This window comes from Arvicola amphibius, chromosome X (genome assembly GCF_903992535.2).
Source record: "Arvicola amphibius chromosome X, mArvAmp1.2, whole genome shotgun sequence".
In the NCBI taxonomy this organism is placed as follows: domain Eukaryota; kingdom Metazoa; phylum Chordata; class Mammalia; order Rodentia; family Cricetidae; genus Arvicola; species Arvicola amphibius.
This window is the reverse complement of record NC_052065.1, coordinates 60,898,792-60,916,479: the sequence shown is the minus strand read 5'-3', so window position 1 is coordinate 60,916,479 and position 17,688 is coordinate 60,898,792. Positions and strand designations below refer to the sequence as shown.

At 38.2% G+C, this 17,688-nt stretch overlaps 1 protein-coding gene across 5 annotated transcripts in view; it reads left to right on the top strand.

Annotated features, from left to right (window-relative positions):
- Phka1 (phosphorylase kinase regulatory subunit alpha 1) overlaps window positions 1-17,688 on the top strand; it is a 148,372-nt gene that overhangs the window by 89,063 nt on the left and 41,621 nt on the right. For 3 of the 5 annotated variants that reach the window (XM_038316257.2, XM_038316259.2, XM_038316256.2), the window contains exons 15-21: window positions 2,256-2,365; window positions 3,804-3,948; window positions 7,347-7,425; window positions 8,630-8,799; window positions 10,883-11,059; window positions 12,942-13,033; window positions 15,300-15,439. In XM_038316257.2, the coding sequence (XP_038172185.1) occupies window positions 2,256-2,365; window positions 3,804-3,948; window positions 7,347-7,425; window positions 8,630-8,799; window positions 10,883-11,059; window positions 12,942-13,033; window positions 15,300-15,439 (913 nt within the window). Of the gene's footprint in view, window positions 1-2,255; window positions 2,366-3,803; window positions 3,949-7,346; window positions 7,426-8,629; window positions 8,800-10,882; window positions 11,060-12,941; window positions 13,034-15,299; window positions 15,440-17,688 lie in introns of those variants that run through there. The other 2 variants (XM_038316258.2, XR_005283834.1) reach the window with 2 other exon arrangements.

Here is a 17,688-nt window from a genome sequence, read left to right as displayed (position 1 = left end):
ACAGGAATTATAGGTTTATAACATTATGCTTGGTTTAGATACACAAACTTCTGTTAATATAGTAAATAATAAAAATACAACCAATTATAAATAAAGAATTGAAATAATGAACTGTGTTCTGATGTGGAAAAAAATCTAAAGATTTCATATATATTTAAAAAGCCTGCTAGAAGCTGGGCAGTGGTGGTTTATACCTTTAATCCCAGCACTTGGAAGGCAGAGGCAGGTGGATCTCCGTGAGTTTGAGGCCAGCCTGGTCTACAGAGTGAGTTTCAGGGCAGTCAAGACTGTTACACAGAAAAACAGAGAGAGAGAGAAAGAGAGAGAGAGGCCCGTTAGAAATAATAAATTGGGCAGAGATATAGGACACAAATTACATATTTTCATTTCTATATTAAAAATAAATGATCCAGAAGAAATAAACAAATTGCATTTATAGTTGCATCAAAAAGAACAGACTATAAAAATGAATATAACCAAATAGGTAAAAGATTTGTTTGCTAAATATCACAAATGTTAATGAAAGAAATTAATGAAAATTGAAATTATTGTCTGAAAACAGATGTAACTGGAGATTATAATGTTAAATGAAATAAGCCAGACTTTGATAAATAATTGTATTTTTTCTCAATTTTATAAAAATTTTGAAAAGGTTTAAAGTTAAACATAGACTGGGTATATGATTCAAGAATTATAAGTACATACTCTAAAGGAAATGCAGTGAAGAGGTCGAATAGGTATTATCTTTGTTACTGTACAGTATTGTTCACAGTAGACAAAATGGGAACACTCCAAATTCCCACCAACAATTGAATAGAAAAACAAAGGTGGTATATACATAGGTAGAATATTTGGCCTTAAAAGAGAAAGGAAATTCTAACATGTGCTATGCCATATATGAACTTCAAAGATATTGTGCTGAGTTAAATAAAGCAGTTAGTTTTCAAAGGAAAGATATTTATGATTCTAGTTGAGTAGTGTAATTCGTAGACACAAAGTAGAAATTTATTGTTAGATTGAGAGGAGAAGGGAACTAGCAAGTAGAATTTCAGTTTGATAAGATGAAGTAGTTCTGGGAGGTGAATAGTGATGGCATTTACACAATAATGTATTTAAAGTCACTAAACTGTACTCTTAAAATGATAAATTTTATGTTACACATATTTTACTGTGATTAAAAAAAATACTAGCAAAGGCCAGCATGATAGCTAAACAGGTAAGAACACTTTCCACAAAAGCCTGATGACTTGAGTTTGATCCCGGAAACCCAAAGTGAAAAGAAAGAGCTACAAAGGTTGCCCTCTGACCTCCATGTGTGTCATGTCATGAGAATGTGTGCCTGTACACACACGCGCGCGCAGGCGCGCCTTAAGCAATAATAGTTAAAACCTAGTTTTGATATTAATCCCAGAGCAAATATGTGCTTAATTCAGTGGACCTTGTAATTGAGCATTCTCTGGTCTGCTCCCTTGCAAGTTGAAGCAACTCTGAAAATGTAGCATGTTTAGGGGTTGTGGGGAATGGCTCAGTTGGTGAAACACTTGTCTTGCCATCATGAGGACCTAAGTTTGGTTCCATGAATAAACATAAGAATGTCAGGAATGGTATGCATGCTTGTAATCCTAGCACTGGGGAGGAAGAGACAGGAGGATCCAGGGGCTCACTAGCCAGCAAATCTAGCCTAATTGGTGGACTAGGTTAATGAGAGACTGGAACTCACAAGGAGATGAGGGACATTTCTGAGAATGACACCCAAGGCTTTTCACTGGCCTACATGTGTACTCATACACATATGCATGAAAAGGAAGCATATTTGGTAAAGATATCAAATCAAGTACTCATGAAAATATGTCATAGCCAAAAACATATAGTAGGGGTTCTATCGGTACTGACAAGAAAAGGTATTCGATGTATTTGGGAGGAAAACATTTTTAGAACAATATGTATTTTCCCCTTTGGTGATAGGAAAAATGCATGTCAGTGAATGATCAATACACTTATAGTATCTAAAAGTCTATTTAATTTACTTTTACATATATAATAATATATATAATACATTTAACATAGGTATGGATTGCAAGATAGATTCTAATTTTAAGAAAGCTAAACTGTAAAAGGGAGACACTTTAAATGGAGAGAAATGAGGTAGACGTGTGTCTTTATGTGTATACATACATTGTGAGTAGCTGTGGAATCCAGTATTCCTTTCATCTGTATACTAAGAATATCCTGACCATTTTTCAATTTTGTGTCAGGATGCAACAGTAGAATGAAACTCAGTGGACGACCCTACAGGTTCATGGGTGTGCTTGGAACATCAAAACTCTATGATATTCGCAAAACAGTCTTCACTTTCACTCCACAGGTGAGTGGGATAAGCTGCACCATTCATTGAGATGAATTGAAATGAGAGGAGAGAGACTGCAGAAATAAAACATTTGCTGGGCCTTTCATGTATTAAGTGATTCAATAACTGTTCACTGAATTGAACTTGCTGCGTAGAGCTTTGCCAAGTGACTGCCACTACCAATATCCCTGGATGTTAAACTGTTGATTGGGATTTTCCAAATGTTAAGTTATTTACAGAATTTTCCTAATTTTTCAGAAGTTAAATTAAGACTGTATTTGTCCTTTATGCGTGAAATACAATCTATTTAACTACTAAATGAAGTGTTTCCTATTACGAAGGAGCCTTTTCATTTACATAGAAATCTTCAATGTCCTCTTTTAAAGAAAAATAACAGGGTTATTAGGCTGTACTCATACATATTGGTGGCCTGACATTTGTTAACTACATACATAGATCTAAGATGTATGGTAGTAGAAATTATTTTCTGGGAAGGAAGCTAGGTATAGTGTCACATGCTTGTAATTCCAGCACTTAGGAGGATGAGGCAGTGCATTCAGCACCAACATGGGCAACATGGTTAGCAAGGTTAGTATGAGGTACATAGGAATATTCTGTCTCAACCAAGGGCTGAAGATGAAGCTTAATGGTCAAGTACTTTCTAAACATGCACAAGTCCTAAGGTTTGATCTCTAGTAGCAAAGTAATTATTTTCTTGAAGGAAAAATTTAATCTTCTATTTGTTATATCTAAAACAGTGCATCTAAGATAGACAAAAGATGAACTTAACCTAGACTCTATTTCTGACTTTTCCATTTGCAAATCAGATGTGTGTGTTAGTTCACATACTGTCCGTGAGTCTTACTCTTCATATTAAAAGAAAAACGGCAAGTTGAGAATAGTGGTGCATGCCTGTAATCCCATAACTAAAGAATTACAGAGCAGGGGCATTATGAGTTCAAAGCGAGCCTAGGCTACATAATAAGAAATTAGGAAGAAAGGGGGGAGGGAGAGGAGGAGCTACCTATACTAGGTGGTTATAGGATTAAATTAAATTATGTACTTGAAAAAATTGTATGCAGTCACACACTTTAAAAATATCAGAAACCAGCTAGGCAGTGATGGCCGCACACCTTTATCCCAAGCAGTCAGGAGGCAGAGGCAGGCAGATCTCTGAATTCACGGTCAGTCTGGTCTACAGAGTGAGTTCCAGGACAGCCAGGGCTACACAGAGAAATCTTAGCTCAAAAAATCCAAAAGAAAAAGAAAAAAATATCAGAAATTACTGTTATGCATACCACTGACCACCACATACTTTGGGAATTATTAGTCATTAAATTTGAGAGTACTGTTTCCTATGTGACATATATGCTTTATGAATAAGCAGACATTGAAAAATACTATTTGATATTTGTGAGAGCAAAATTTTCTGAATGATTGTTTTTCCTTTTCTCAGTTTATAGACCAGCAACAGTTCTACCTGGCTCTGGACAACCAGATGATAGTAGAAATGCTTAGAACAGATCTTTCCTACCTCTGTAGCCGCTGGAGGATGACAGGCCAGCCCACCATCACTTTCCCCATCTCACACACCATGCTTGGTAAGGGAATGAGAGAAGGAAGTTATGTGTGTAGTCCTTCAGTGTCGCACTGCAGAGCAGTACTCACCAGCTTAGCTTTTGTGCCAGACAATTTTCTAAGCTCTGGACACAGGGTGATAGACAAATAAGGTTTCTGTTCTATTTATGTTTTAGGAGGTGAAGACAGATGATAAATATGAAATAAATGGATGCATAAGAATATTTCATATGGTTTGAAAGCCACAGTGTAAAAATGGAGCAGAGACTAGCTTTAGGTAATTGATTTCTGAGTTAATTTTCCAAAAATTATATTCTACAATTGTTTTTAAAGAGAATACTACTACATCCTGCATCTGTTTTATTCCAGTGGAGCATCACAATTTATAGGAAAGTTCCCAAGCTTCTCCTTCCAAAGCCTGTCTTACTGAAGGAGTCACATCTAGGAGGAGAAAGTGCAAAAGCTTTTGGGTTGTATTAGGGGCAGGGAGAGGTGCTTCCTCACAAGGAAAGGCTTTATTCTGAGTTCTGCTGCTTTCTTTCTGTGTCTCTGTTGTTGCTTCCAAAGTTCTGTGTGTACTGCCAAAGTGCATAGAATTCCTTTTCAAGAAAAAGAATCTTTTATCATTAGTCATTCAAAATCCAGACAGACTGGTAGGAATTTTGGTCACATCTGAAAAGGACTACAAAATAACAGGAGCTAAGAAAGTAGGGTAGTCTTTGTTCTTTTTAACAAGTGCCCATTTAAAACTAATGTATTCACACAGTTGTCTTGAGACAGTTAGAGTTTAATTTAGAAGGCAAAGTTAATAATAATAGTAGAAGACAAATTCAAGATGGTACATTAAGTACTAAAGCACTGAAAGCTATCATGGTGCCTAAGAAAAAAGTTCAGCTGATATAGAATTTAGGCTTTTAGCTTTCCTTTTTTCAGTTTTTGTTTTTTTACAAGATTTTTATACATTGAGCCATCTTACTTACCCTGTTTGGTTTCTGAGACTGGGTCTTATATGTATGCAGGAGGAGTTTTTCATCTAAACAGCTGATCAGCTCTGACCCACCAGCTGCTCCCCAAATAACCACAGAGAGACTTATTATTAATTATAAATTCTTGGCTTGTAGTGATGGGAGCGGCGGCTGTGTTCCTGCCCAGCTCCCGGCTGCCTGGCTAGATTACGCCCCGAAATAACAACACACAAATTGTATTCTTTTAAACACTGCCTGGCCCATTAGTTTCAGCCTCTTATTGTGTAATTCTCACATCTTGCTTTAACCCATATTTAGTAATCTGTGTAGCACCAAGAGGTGGTGTCTTCCCAGGAAGGATCTTAGCCTGAGTCCATCTCGGAGAAGAGAGCTATGGCATCTGTCTGAGACATCTGCCTGACTCTGCTTTCTTTCTCCCACAATTCTGTTCTGTCTACTCCACCTACCTAATTTTCTGTCCTATTAAAGGGACAGTTTCTTTATTAACCAATGAAAAAACACATAGACAGATGACCCTCCTCCATCATTGGCTGATAGCTCAGTTTGTTACTAGCTAACTCTCACATCTTAAATTAACCCATATTTCTTATCAGTGCTCTGCCACATGGCTCGGTACCTTTCCTCAGTATGGCAAGTCCATCTGCTTCCTCTACCCTCCTTCTTCCCAGCATTCTCTCTGCCCCTAAAATCCTGCCTAGCTATCAACCAATCAGCTTTTTATTAACAATGAGAGCAATACATCTTCACAGTATACAGAAGGATTATTGAACAGCTTGTATAGCCTAAGCTTTCTTCAAACTTGATATATAGCTAAGGTCGCCTTTGGACTCCTGATCTTCCTGCCTCTGCCTCCCAAGTACTGAGATTACATATGTTTACTACTATGTATGACTTTTATTTGTTTCTGTTATTATTTTGTTTTGTGATTTTGAAGCAAAGTCTCACAGTATAGCCTAGGCTATTGTGGAATTCATTATGTACATGAGCCTGACTTTAAACTCATGGCCCTCCTGCCTCTGCCTCCAGAGTGTTATTAGAAGGAACAATTTAGAAAAGGCAAATCACAAGACTATCATCAGTTTCATATAAAAACCAGATAATTATTATCTTTCTAGAGGATTTTACACACACACACACAAACACACAAAAGACTCATTATGAGTAATACCATCTCTACTGACTGGTTTTGCATGACAAATTGAAAACTAGAATCATCAGAGGAAGGTGCCTCAGTTGAGGAAATGCTTCCATCTATAAGGCATTTTCTCAATTAGTGATCAGGGGGAGGGCCAAGCCATTGTGAGTGGTACTATCCCTGGAATACTTGTCTTGGGTTCTATAAGAAAGCAGACTGAACAAGTCATGGAGAGCTTGATGCTCTGCATCAGCTCCTACTTCCAGGATCCTGTCCTGTTTTGAGTTCCTGTCCTGACTTCTTTCAGTGATGAACAGCAAGGCTGAAGTGTAAGCCAAATAAGCCCTATCCTCTCCCCAACTTGCTTTTCAGTTACAGTGTTTTGTTGCAGCGATAGAAACCCTAAGACACTGTCTGTGAGATGCTTATCATAATGCTAATCCCAGTGGTTCAAGGAGAAAGACCACTAACCATAATCATCAATGACCAAATTAATTAAAGCAAGCAATTAATTAAAGCAAGCTTTTTAAACTCATGTACATGGGCTGCCTCCCCCTATGGTAGCATTCAAGAGGTCAGCCTTGGACATGGGTAAGTAAGAATTTTTATAGTTCAGGGGTTGGTGGTTTCCAGAAGGGGTATTTGGCAGGCTAATAGGTAGGGTTACAGGAGCAGTATTACAAAGCAGTCATAACAACATAGTCATAACAACCCTTTGAAACAAAGGTAAGGTTGCAGGATGGTCATAAAAACTTTTTGAAGCCAGACCGTAGTGAAATACACCTTTAGTCCCAGCACTGGAGGCAAAGGCAGGCAGATCTCTGAGTTCAAGATTCCATGATAGCCAAGACAACACAGAGAAAACCTGTCTCAAAAAAACAAAACAAATAAACAAAACTAACATTCTGAAACAAAGACATGTTAAGTGAGTCATAGCCCAATCCTTGAGAAACAGAGACTTAGTCATAAACAGGAATGAACCTAGTTTCAAGCCTAAGATGGAGGCAGACTGGTTCATCAATAGTATGTGTCATAAACATTTGATAAATAGTTGATGTTGTTAAAATTGCTGGTTACTTGTGATTAACAAGGTAATGCCTTTGAAGAACTTAATCTTTACCATTTGCCCAGTCTACAGTGATGTTGCTCTTCACATTAATCATTGAAGCACAGGATGATCAGTAAGGAGTATCTCATTTGTGGTACTCCCAGTACAAAGTTGGTTTGAAATGATTGAAAGACTTCCCCTAGTTCTAAGTTAAAACAACAAAATATGTTTTTAAAATCTTTTTCTTTTAAGAGGAAGATGGAACCAGCTTGAATTCAAGTATTCTGGCAGCACTCCGAAAAATGCAGGATGGCTATTTTGGTGGGGCAAGGTAAGTGAGGTAGGGGAGATGTAGCACAGAAAACTATAAATAATGCTTGAGCCCTGCTTAGCATATGAGAAAGTCAAATTTAGATTCAAATCAATGCTGAAATAGCACACACAGTTATAAGAATTCACTGTACTTTCTCAAGATATCATCTCAGGAGGCACATGAGTGTCTGCTTCCATTGATTCTTGCAAGGAAGAACTATTCCTGAGTTGTAAAATAGCCTTCTAGAAATTTGTTTGTCTGTATAAACACATATAAACCAAGATACATTTTGACAGTGATTCTATTATTCGGTGTACATCTATAATTGGAATTCTTATATATAAAAATTAACTTATTTTGTGGTTTATTATTAATATATTCTTTGGGGTCTTATTTTATTCAGTATATCATGACCCATTCCTGTCATTATTTCTTTCATTTTTTTCAAATTATCAAGATCTGGCCATTGGTAGCTCCTTTAAACTGGCTTCTTTAGAAAATGAATAGTACTAATTTCATTTGAAGTTTTGTAACTGGTTTATTAAGTAGAGAATGATATAGTTCAACTTAATTTATTACCGCATATAAAAATGCCAAATATTGTCTATGTCTAAAATTGTCTTTTGATGGTATTTTTAAATTTTTTGAGATTTCTTTTTATTTTTATTATATATTTTTAATTATATATATATATATATATATATATATATATATATATATATATGAGAGTTTTTCCTGAATGTATTTCTGTATACTGTGTGCATGCCTGATTCCCACAGAGGCCAGAAGAAAGTATCAGATCCCCTTGAAATGGAGTTATAGATGATTCTGAGCTGCCATTTGGGTGCTGGAAATTGAGCCCAGGTCCTCTGCAAGAACAGCCAGAGCTCTAAACCACTTAGCAGTCTCTCTAGCCTCGATGGTATTTTTTAAAAATAATGTGATAGATTTGTGTGATTTATCTTCATTCTCTAGCCACTTCTCTAATAGCTAATGCAGTTTTTTTTACCAGATATTCAACATAGTGTGCATCAATAAAAGAGAACACAACTAATCTGTTGGAGGATTGTGAACTCTAATTAGTGATTTTTCTTTAAAAATCTTGTCCCTAACATGTTAAAAACATGCTAAGCATTCTTTTATTGACAATTGTGACTCAATTTGTATATCCTTTAAAAAGATATTTCTTGATTTTGTTTTCTATCTACCCTATAATTATAAGGATCCAGACAGGTAAATTGTCAGAGTTTTTGACAACATCTTGCTGCACACACTTAAGCTTCATGGATCCTGGACCTGAGGGTAAGCTGTACAATGAAGATTATGATGAAGACTATGATGAGCTGGAATCTGGCAACTGGATGATGGATAGCTATGATTCAACAAGTAATGGTGAGGAGGCCTTAAACACCACTGGCTGACCAGACAAGAATGCGAGTGATTGTTTAGCTTCATCATTATCATGTTTTCTCATAGTGTACCATCCTCGATCCTCTTTAATACATTTAGATTTCTACTTTTGTTTTGCTTCACTTTTCTTTCCTCTACTGATCTTTGGTTTCTGGTTTAATTTCTCTTTGGTGACTGATTGTAGAGTATGAGGTTAGACAATGCCTTACCAAGATTAGGGAGGATTTCTTTCTTAAGTTTTTGAGGTAGTTGGTAATTTGAAATAGGAAGAAACAATGATAAGTAAAATATTCAATTAATAGTGCAGTTGAAAACATCATACATATACAAATAAATGTATCTCTTATGTTTGGCATTAAAATATGAAATTTTGTTAGAGTTATGTTTAAAGTTTCACATAACTCAAGGACTTACATTTTACATAATATTAGAGACATGTCTTGATATTTCTGAGGAGGTCTCTGTACTTTGAAAAAGCCTGTTCAGAATGCCTGTCGCTTTTATGTGACAAATACGGTGAATAATATACATAATCCATGCTAACAATATAAACATGGTGCCATGAGAATGCATTCTGATAGCATGGATTTAAAATGACTAGGAAACACTGACTGCAGTGCACAATTACTGACCTTTGCAAGACAAAAATTACATTGTTTGAGTCTTCAAAAGAGAATAGTCAATAAGAGAATGGTTCTTCTAACTATCTAAATCTTGGTGGACTGTTTTTTGTTGTCTGGGTATTTGACTGTTATCTACCATAAGATACTAACAAGCATAATCTCATAGAAATAGTACCGTTTTTTGTTTGGGCTCAACATTTACTCTATATTCTTCTTTATTTGCATAAAAAAATTCTTCTTTTTTGTATAAAGCATTTGGATAATTAAATATAACTGATACCCCTCTATTCAAGTATCTGGATTATGTTCATAGTTAAAATATCTGTCACTAGGATACCATTGAATTTAAGTTTGATTCTTTGAGCTCTACTAGTTCCCATTGGTCACACCAAATCACAGAGGTACTTCTAAAGAGATCACTGAAGATTGTCCAGCACCAAATGATGCATGACAAGACAGACAGCTTTGGTTCCAATCCCAGCACTTCCCTAACTGTAAACATGATAATGTTCATTTTAAAGTGTGACATTTCCATTATCTGTATAACAATATGATTTAAGTGTGTCCAACCTTTGGATATCATGACATGATGTCATCATCTACCAAGTTCATGTTCAAGAACCATGCAATAATAGATTTTTTAAAAAACCTCATGTTTTGAGTAAGTTCATGATTTTGTTTGAGGCCTTATTGTAGTTATCCTTGGCTACATGTGACCCACAAGCCATGGGGCTGAATGTACCTAGAAGATACATGGGAGAGGGTGAGCCCAAAGAAGAGAGACAGTATGTACTTTCTGCAGCAATTCTCAATGCCCAGGACACTGCCTGTTCCATAGTAACAACACATATTTGGTAAATAAATAAATAAATAAATAAATAAATAAATAAATAAATAAATAAATAAAATGTCTAAAAGGCAATTTGTGACCAATAGTCCTTAACCAATGGCATGTAAATATGCTTTTTTGTTAGTGATTAGTACTAGTGTTTGTAGACTTTTTTAGAACTCAGTATTTGGTGCAAGATTTTTTGCCCTTCCACGGCCTTTCTCCGGAAAAGTCTCTTTCTATTAATTGAAAGGGCCTGTCCTTCCCCTTTTCCAATGTTATCTCCCTTCTGCCACCTCTGCCATCACACACATAGAAATTATGAAATACTTGCTCTGCTTATTCTAGAACAAACTCATACATTTAGCTTTCAGTAACTTTACCTGTGTCTCAGCAAAATTGAAGATCAGGTGGATCCTGGTAAATGGCTGTAGCCTCTAAATCTTAATCTATGAGGTTATACAATAGTCTCAAGGTTTTTTTCCCCATGAGTCAAGAACAGCCTTCGGCTGAGATAGTCTTTGAGGTATAAGAGCCACTCATTCTGACTACTAGGGTAGATTTTGAAGTAACTATGTTTTTGTTTCTTCCCCTTCCCCAACTAACCTTGCAGCTCGCTGTGGTGATGAAGTTGCTCGTTATTTAGACCACCTTTTGGCACACACTGTTCCCCATCCTAAACTAGCTCCTACCTCACAGAAGGGAGGGCTAGATCGGTTCCGAGCTGCTGTGCAAACAACTTGCGACTTAATGTCCTTGGTGACCAAGGCCAAGGAGCTGCATGTACAGAGTGAGTAATGCCATTACTCCCTAGTGTCAAACACAGATGACATGAAGCCCAAGATGGAGACAGGAACATGGTTTTGTTCACTGCTTTGTTCCCAGCCTCTTGGGCAGCACCTAGAATATAGTAGACACTCAAATCCTTATGAAATCAGTGAATACTATATAATCTTGATATGGATACTGTCATGTAGTCTGCTTTGACCAAGAAAACAGCAAGACACAGAACAAGAGAATATATTCAGTTTTAATATAGAAGTAAAATGTGGAAGAGCTTTTCTTGTTAGGAAAATTACTTCTTTGAGGGTAATTTAGAATTTCTATTATAAAACAGGGTAGACAGAAGCATAGACTGACTATAAGCTACAACTGGATTTCCCTTTATGCCCTCTCTAACTGTGCATCCAGTTGTTCTAGCCATGTAGATCTCAAATACAATAGTCATTCTTCACAACATCGCCACAGTTCTCTCCATAACCAGTACCTTCCTTTAGTAATGTTTTCATTGGAAGGTATCTTTTGTATGTTACAAGAGTAGCCATGGCTCCTAAGACTTCAATATCTCTGTGGTTGCTACATGTGGAGGGAGAGAAGGGCTCCTAAGCCACACCTAGATGACCTGAATGTTACATTATTCAGAGGATGAGAATGGTTGTGATGCATGCTCCTGCTACCTAAATTTTTATTGACCATAACTAACCAGATACTAAATGTGAGCACTGTTTAACATTGAGATGAGGGAAAAGCTTAGAATACCCTTTGGTTGTGCTCCTGCTAGAAAGAGTTTATGCAACAATATGAACTTATGTTCATTAAACTGCATTTGTCATTTGTAAATCAGGAAACCAGAATTCCATTCCTAGCATTGCTATTTATTTACTTGACCAGTTATTTGAGCTCTGTATCGTCTCTGTAAAATGCTGAAAATGAAGTACAGGTCTCTCCTTAGAGGTTATGGTAAGTATTTCCACTATGTAAGTCAAACATCTTAGAAACATCTCAAAGTTGATCAACCACTACATGTTTTTTGATTCTCTAGATAGAATCATCCAGTCACAGCCTCTGGAAATCAAATATTTGCCTAGAAAATCCCAGAAAAAGTTATTCCTGTCTTGTGTTTTTATATATTTATATGAAAATATTAGTGATAGCATCATTGTGATAGTGATCCTATTGATAAATATCTTATATGTCTAGTTGATGGTACAATTATAGAAAATCCTTTCAAAAATACAAAAATATGCATTGATTAATTGGATTTTTTCTTTTTTTCTCATTTTTTATTAAAAATTTCCATCTCCTCTCCTCCTCCTCCCCCTTCCCTCCCCTCCCCTCCACCCATACCCGCACTCCCTCCCTCTCCAGGCCAAAGAGCCATCAGGGTTCCCTACACTATGTTAAGTCCAAGGTCCTCCCAACTCCCCCCAGGTCCAGGAAGGTGAGCAACCAAACTGACAAGGCTCACACAGAGCCCGTCCATGTCGTAGAGACCAAGCCCATCGCCATTGTCCTTGGCTTCTAAGTCAGCCTCCACCGTCAGCCACTTTCAGAGAGTCCGGTTTGGTCGCATGTTCCATCAGTCCCATTCCAACTGTTCTGTCCCACTGTCTAAGTGGGTGAACGCACCCCTCACGGTCTTGACTTTCTTTCTCATGTTCTCCCTCCTTCTGCTCCTCATCAGGACCTTGGGAGCTCAGTCTGGTGCTCCAATGTGGGGCTTAAAAATTATCTAGTAGCCACATTTCTTTTTATTTATATGATTGAAGGAAACCTCCGTCATTCTTGTTCTGTAAAGAACTGATCCACATGTTACCGTATTGCTGAGTCAACCATGTGTTTATAAGTTTCCTACTTACCTTAACTTTTTCCATAAATGTCAATTTTTGCAGATGTTCACATGTACCTTCCTACAAAGTTATTTCAGCCTTCTCGCCCTTCATTCAATTTACTTGACTCACCTCAGTCTCCACAAGATAACCAGGTAACTGTGCATTTCTGTCAGCTTTTCGTAAAAATATGGCATTTTTTTTCTTTTTTATTGATTCTTTGGGAATTTTACATCATTCATCCCAATCCCAGTCATTTCCCAGTTCTTCCATATCTGCCCTCCACCCTTGTAACCTCCCCCACAAAAGAAAAAGGAAAAAGAAGCAAAAAAAAATACAAAGCAAAACCTCTGGCCAAGCCCTCTGGGAAACCACCTGTTCCTCTATCAGTTTCAGCCTTATCTCAAACCACTCACAGCTGTGGCATCTCCAGTTCTACAGTCCACACACCATATCGCTCCGCTGTCTTTCCTGCCTCTCCACATGTCTCATCATAGTGCCATTGGAAGCTGTGGTGTGTCACACAGTACACCCTTTTGCCCAAATAGCTTTACTTGCAAATGTACATTCAATGAGTCACTGGTCAAGTTCAAGGCCTCTGGCTTCTGGAATATTATCAATACTGGACCCTCACCAAGACTTCTCTCAGATATCCAGCTGTTGCCCAGAGTTGTGAAGATCCTATGGCTTTGGGTCTGCAGACCAGTCCCTTCACATACTCCAGCGGCTCATAGATGTGGTAGATGTTGGGGTGGGCCAACTCCAGGTCCTGGATCTGGGCCTAGGTGATAGCTCTCCTGTGCCCATGCATTTGGGGCCATCTCTCTTACACCACCCCAGTGAAGGGCAGGGCAGCTCAGCACAGTAATTGGATATCAACATGGCTTCAGGCAGAAGCCCAGACCAAAGATATCTGCATGGCGTTTGGTGGTAACCTACGCCTCAGACATTATGCAGACACTGCCAAGGTAGGACCACAGACCCAGACATGGCCCCCAAGCAGCATCACAGCCCTTGACCATCAAAATGGCTTGAGGCAGCAGTACAGGGCACAGATATCCGCTTAGCCCTTGATGGTAACATAGGTCATGGGCGTCAACACAGACCCCAGCTGCAGTCCGACCATGGACCCAGAGGTCTGGATATCACCACGGCCTCAGGTAGAAGCACAGACCAATCAGATCATTTTGACACCCCACTACCACATACACTCAGAGACATGAGTATGATTCCAGGCACCAGCCCAAACTACAGACATCCAAATGGCCCTCAGTGGTAATACAAGGCCACAAATAGACCCCAGCTACTGTAGGTCCATAGACTCAGACATGGCCCTTAGTGGCAACCAGGCCTGGGCATCATCATGGCTTCGGGTGGTTGTACAGGCTCCTCATATCAGCCTGTTCCTTACCACTGTCCTGTCTCCAGTTCCACCTCCCTCCAAAGCACACAAACCACTCAGCTTCTCTTCCATCTCTCCATCATTTACTCTATCTCTCTCCTCTCCCCATCACGTATTTGTTCACTGTAGCTGCAGGGCCCAGATGGGCAGGCACTTGGGTGTTTTCTGGCCTGACCCAGGGTCTTGGGGCCAGGACAGGTGTTTCCAACTTGGCCATCTTTAAGGAAACTAAGAAAACTAGTCACTATGGTTTCTGATATGTCTTAGTTTACTGCAACATAACATCATGACCAAAAAGCAAGTTGGGGAGAAAAGGGTTTATTCAGCTTACATTTCCACATTGCTGTTCATCATTGAAGAAAATCAGGACAGGAACTCAAATAGGATAGGACCCTGGAGGCAGAAGCTGATGCAGAGGCCATAGAGAAGGCTGCTTACTGCCTTGCTCGGCCGGCTTTCTTATAGAACCCACACCACCAGCCTGAGGATGACCCCACCCACATGGGATGGGCCCTCCCACATCAGTTATCAATTGAGAAAAAGGCCTACAGCTGGATCTTGTGGAGGTATTACCTCAGCTGAGGCTCCTTCTTCTCTGATGACTCTCATTTGTGTCAAGTTGACACAAAACCAGCCAGTACATGGTATTAAACAAAACACCATCAAATAAAGATATATTTCTTTTTAAGTTTATTAACGTAAACTTAGAAGACTACTTTTCTCTGTCTTAGGGCTTGTTGGTTTTGCTGTTTTGGCTTTGCTTTTCATCAGCATTTTGGGAAAAAAATTGTGAGGCAGAGTCTCAAGTAACTTACTATGTAGATGAGGATGGCCTTGAATCCTGATCCTGTTGCCTTAACCTCCCAAATGCTAGGGTTAGAGGTGTACACTACCACATCCTACCAGCATTTAGAAAATACTTGTGGAAAAAGTTTAGAGGTGGAAAGATAATTTCTTCTAGGTCATCATCTAGTTAAGCACTGTTAACTTCGTCCCTTTTATCATTTCTTATTCCAAAGGTTCCTTCTGTTCGTGTAGAGGTACATCTTCCTAGAGACAAATCTGGGGAAGTGGACTTCCAGTCGCTGGTTTCACAGTTGAAGGAGACTTCAAGTTTACAAGAGCAAGCTGATATACTCTACATGCTGTATTCAATGAAGTAAGTGATGGGTATTATTGGTATACATTAACGCACATATTGTGAGGAAGTATAGCATGTTAGTCAGCTTTCACTCTTATAACAAATACCTGCGACAGTTTATTAAAAGAAAATGTTTACTTTAGAGCTCAAAATGTTCCTTATTTTAATATGCTTTGTAACTATTTATTTTATGTGTATGAGTGTTTTGCTTGCATTTATTGCTGTGCACTCCAAAGCTTGAAGAGAGTGTTAGATCCCTTGGAACTGGTGTTCCAGATGGTTGTGAGCCACCATGTTGGTGCTGGGAATTGAACTCTGGTCCTCTGGAAGAGCAGCCAAATGCTTGTTACTGCTGAGCAAACTCTGTAGCTGCTAATATTAGTATCTAATAGAAAAATATATTGATATATAACAGTATTCATTTTTACTGTTTTTCTGCTTCAAACTCATTTTTAACATAGTTCAAAAATTATTTTGTTGTTGGTAAGAGAATACAATAAAGGATGTAAGTCTGTATTTTCTTCTAATGAAAGATCATGTTTCTACTCATGTTTAGTAGAGTTTATACTATGTTAGAAACCTAGTTATCCTTAATTATTTAAGCATAAAAGGTATAAAAAGCCTTTAAATCATAACCTGAATTACCTTTAACTAATAACTTGAATTTGATTATTTTAACTATATAAAGTTGCCCTTTTTCATATGGAAAAAGAGAAAAAAACAAATTTTATTTTGGCTTAAGTTTTGGCGGTTTCATTCTATTATTGGTTGGCCCTGTTGCTTTATGGTCTGTGATGAGGTACCAGATCATGGCAGCAGCATGGGGCGAAACCATTCACCTCATAACTGGGTTACAGGAGAGAGAGAAAGTAATAGAACAGCGTCCAAGTATCTCCTACAAGGGCACACCTCAGGAACCTAAGCTAGGCTCTGCTTTATAAAGGTTTCCACCATCTCCCTGCAATTCCATAGGTAGAGGACCAAGAGTTTAACATTTGAGGACTATCCAAGATCTAAACTATAGCACACAGTAAATGGAGCACAGCATTTGAGCTTCGTGTACCTGTTTAGTACAGATTACCAATATACTCATGGTGTGACTTCAAAGCCTACATTGTGTACATTCACAATATTAGCATTATTCCTACCTCATAAAAATTATTATAAATATCTGGAAATCCAGGGCTGGAGAAGCATTTCATTGATTAAGAGGACTAGCTCCTCTTCCAGAGAACCTAGGTTGGATTCTCAGCACATACATAATGGTTCACAACTAACCATCTGTAAGCATGCTCCCATGGGATCTAGCCCTCTCTTCTGGTCTCTGTGGACATCAGGCACACCTATGCCACACAGATACACATGCAGGCAAAATAACCATACATATAAAATAAAGAATAAAATTGTGTGTGTGTGTGTGTGTGTGTGTGTGTGTGTGTGTGTGTGTGTAAAATTCATAATGCAATGCCAGGCCATAGTAGGTAATCAATAACAGATAAATATTATTATCAGTATTGTGGCTCTTATGGAAGCCCATTGGTATATTGTGTGTGCCTATGTGTATATATATGTTGTGTGTACATGTCTGTGTATACGTGCATGCTTGTGTGTGAAGGTATATTTGTAGAGATGCATATGCATATGTGTGTAGGTCAGAAGTCAGCCTTATGTGTCAGTCCTCAGGCACTGTGCATCTTGCTTTTTGAGACAGGGTCTCTCATTGACCTGGGCCTTGCCAGTTAGCCTAGGATGGCTATGTCTGCTTCCCCTGAACTGGGATTACAAGAGTGTGCCACCACACCTGGCTTTTTTAATGTTGGCTCTGAGAATCAAACACAGGGTCTCATGCTTGCATAGCAAGCACTTTACCAACTGTTCTGTCTCCCCAGTCCTAAATTTCTAACTCTCAAAAGAAAGTGGGCATGATTGTCAAAGACCAGCCTCGACGAAATTCATATGTTCTGGGGTAGGAACGTAAGGATTAGAATTACTAAGCAAAAGGAACAGAGATATGAAAGAAATAAGAGTAAGAAACACAGAACAGCATCGGGAGGAAAATTCAGTAAATATCGAATCCTGAAAGTGCCCATGCTTATTTTTCATACACTTTTATACCCCAATACAAAAGAGGGGGAAGAAGGCAAAAAAAAAAAAAAACCCACTTTAACATGAAACAAAGGACAATCAGAACAGTTACATGTTTCAATACTTGAGACATCAAGCCATTATTTCTTGAGTAAAGCATTTGATGTTTTGGGCAGGATATG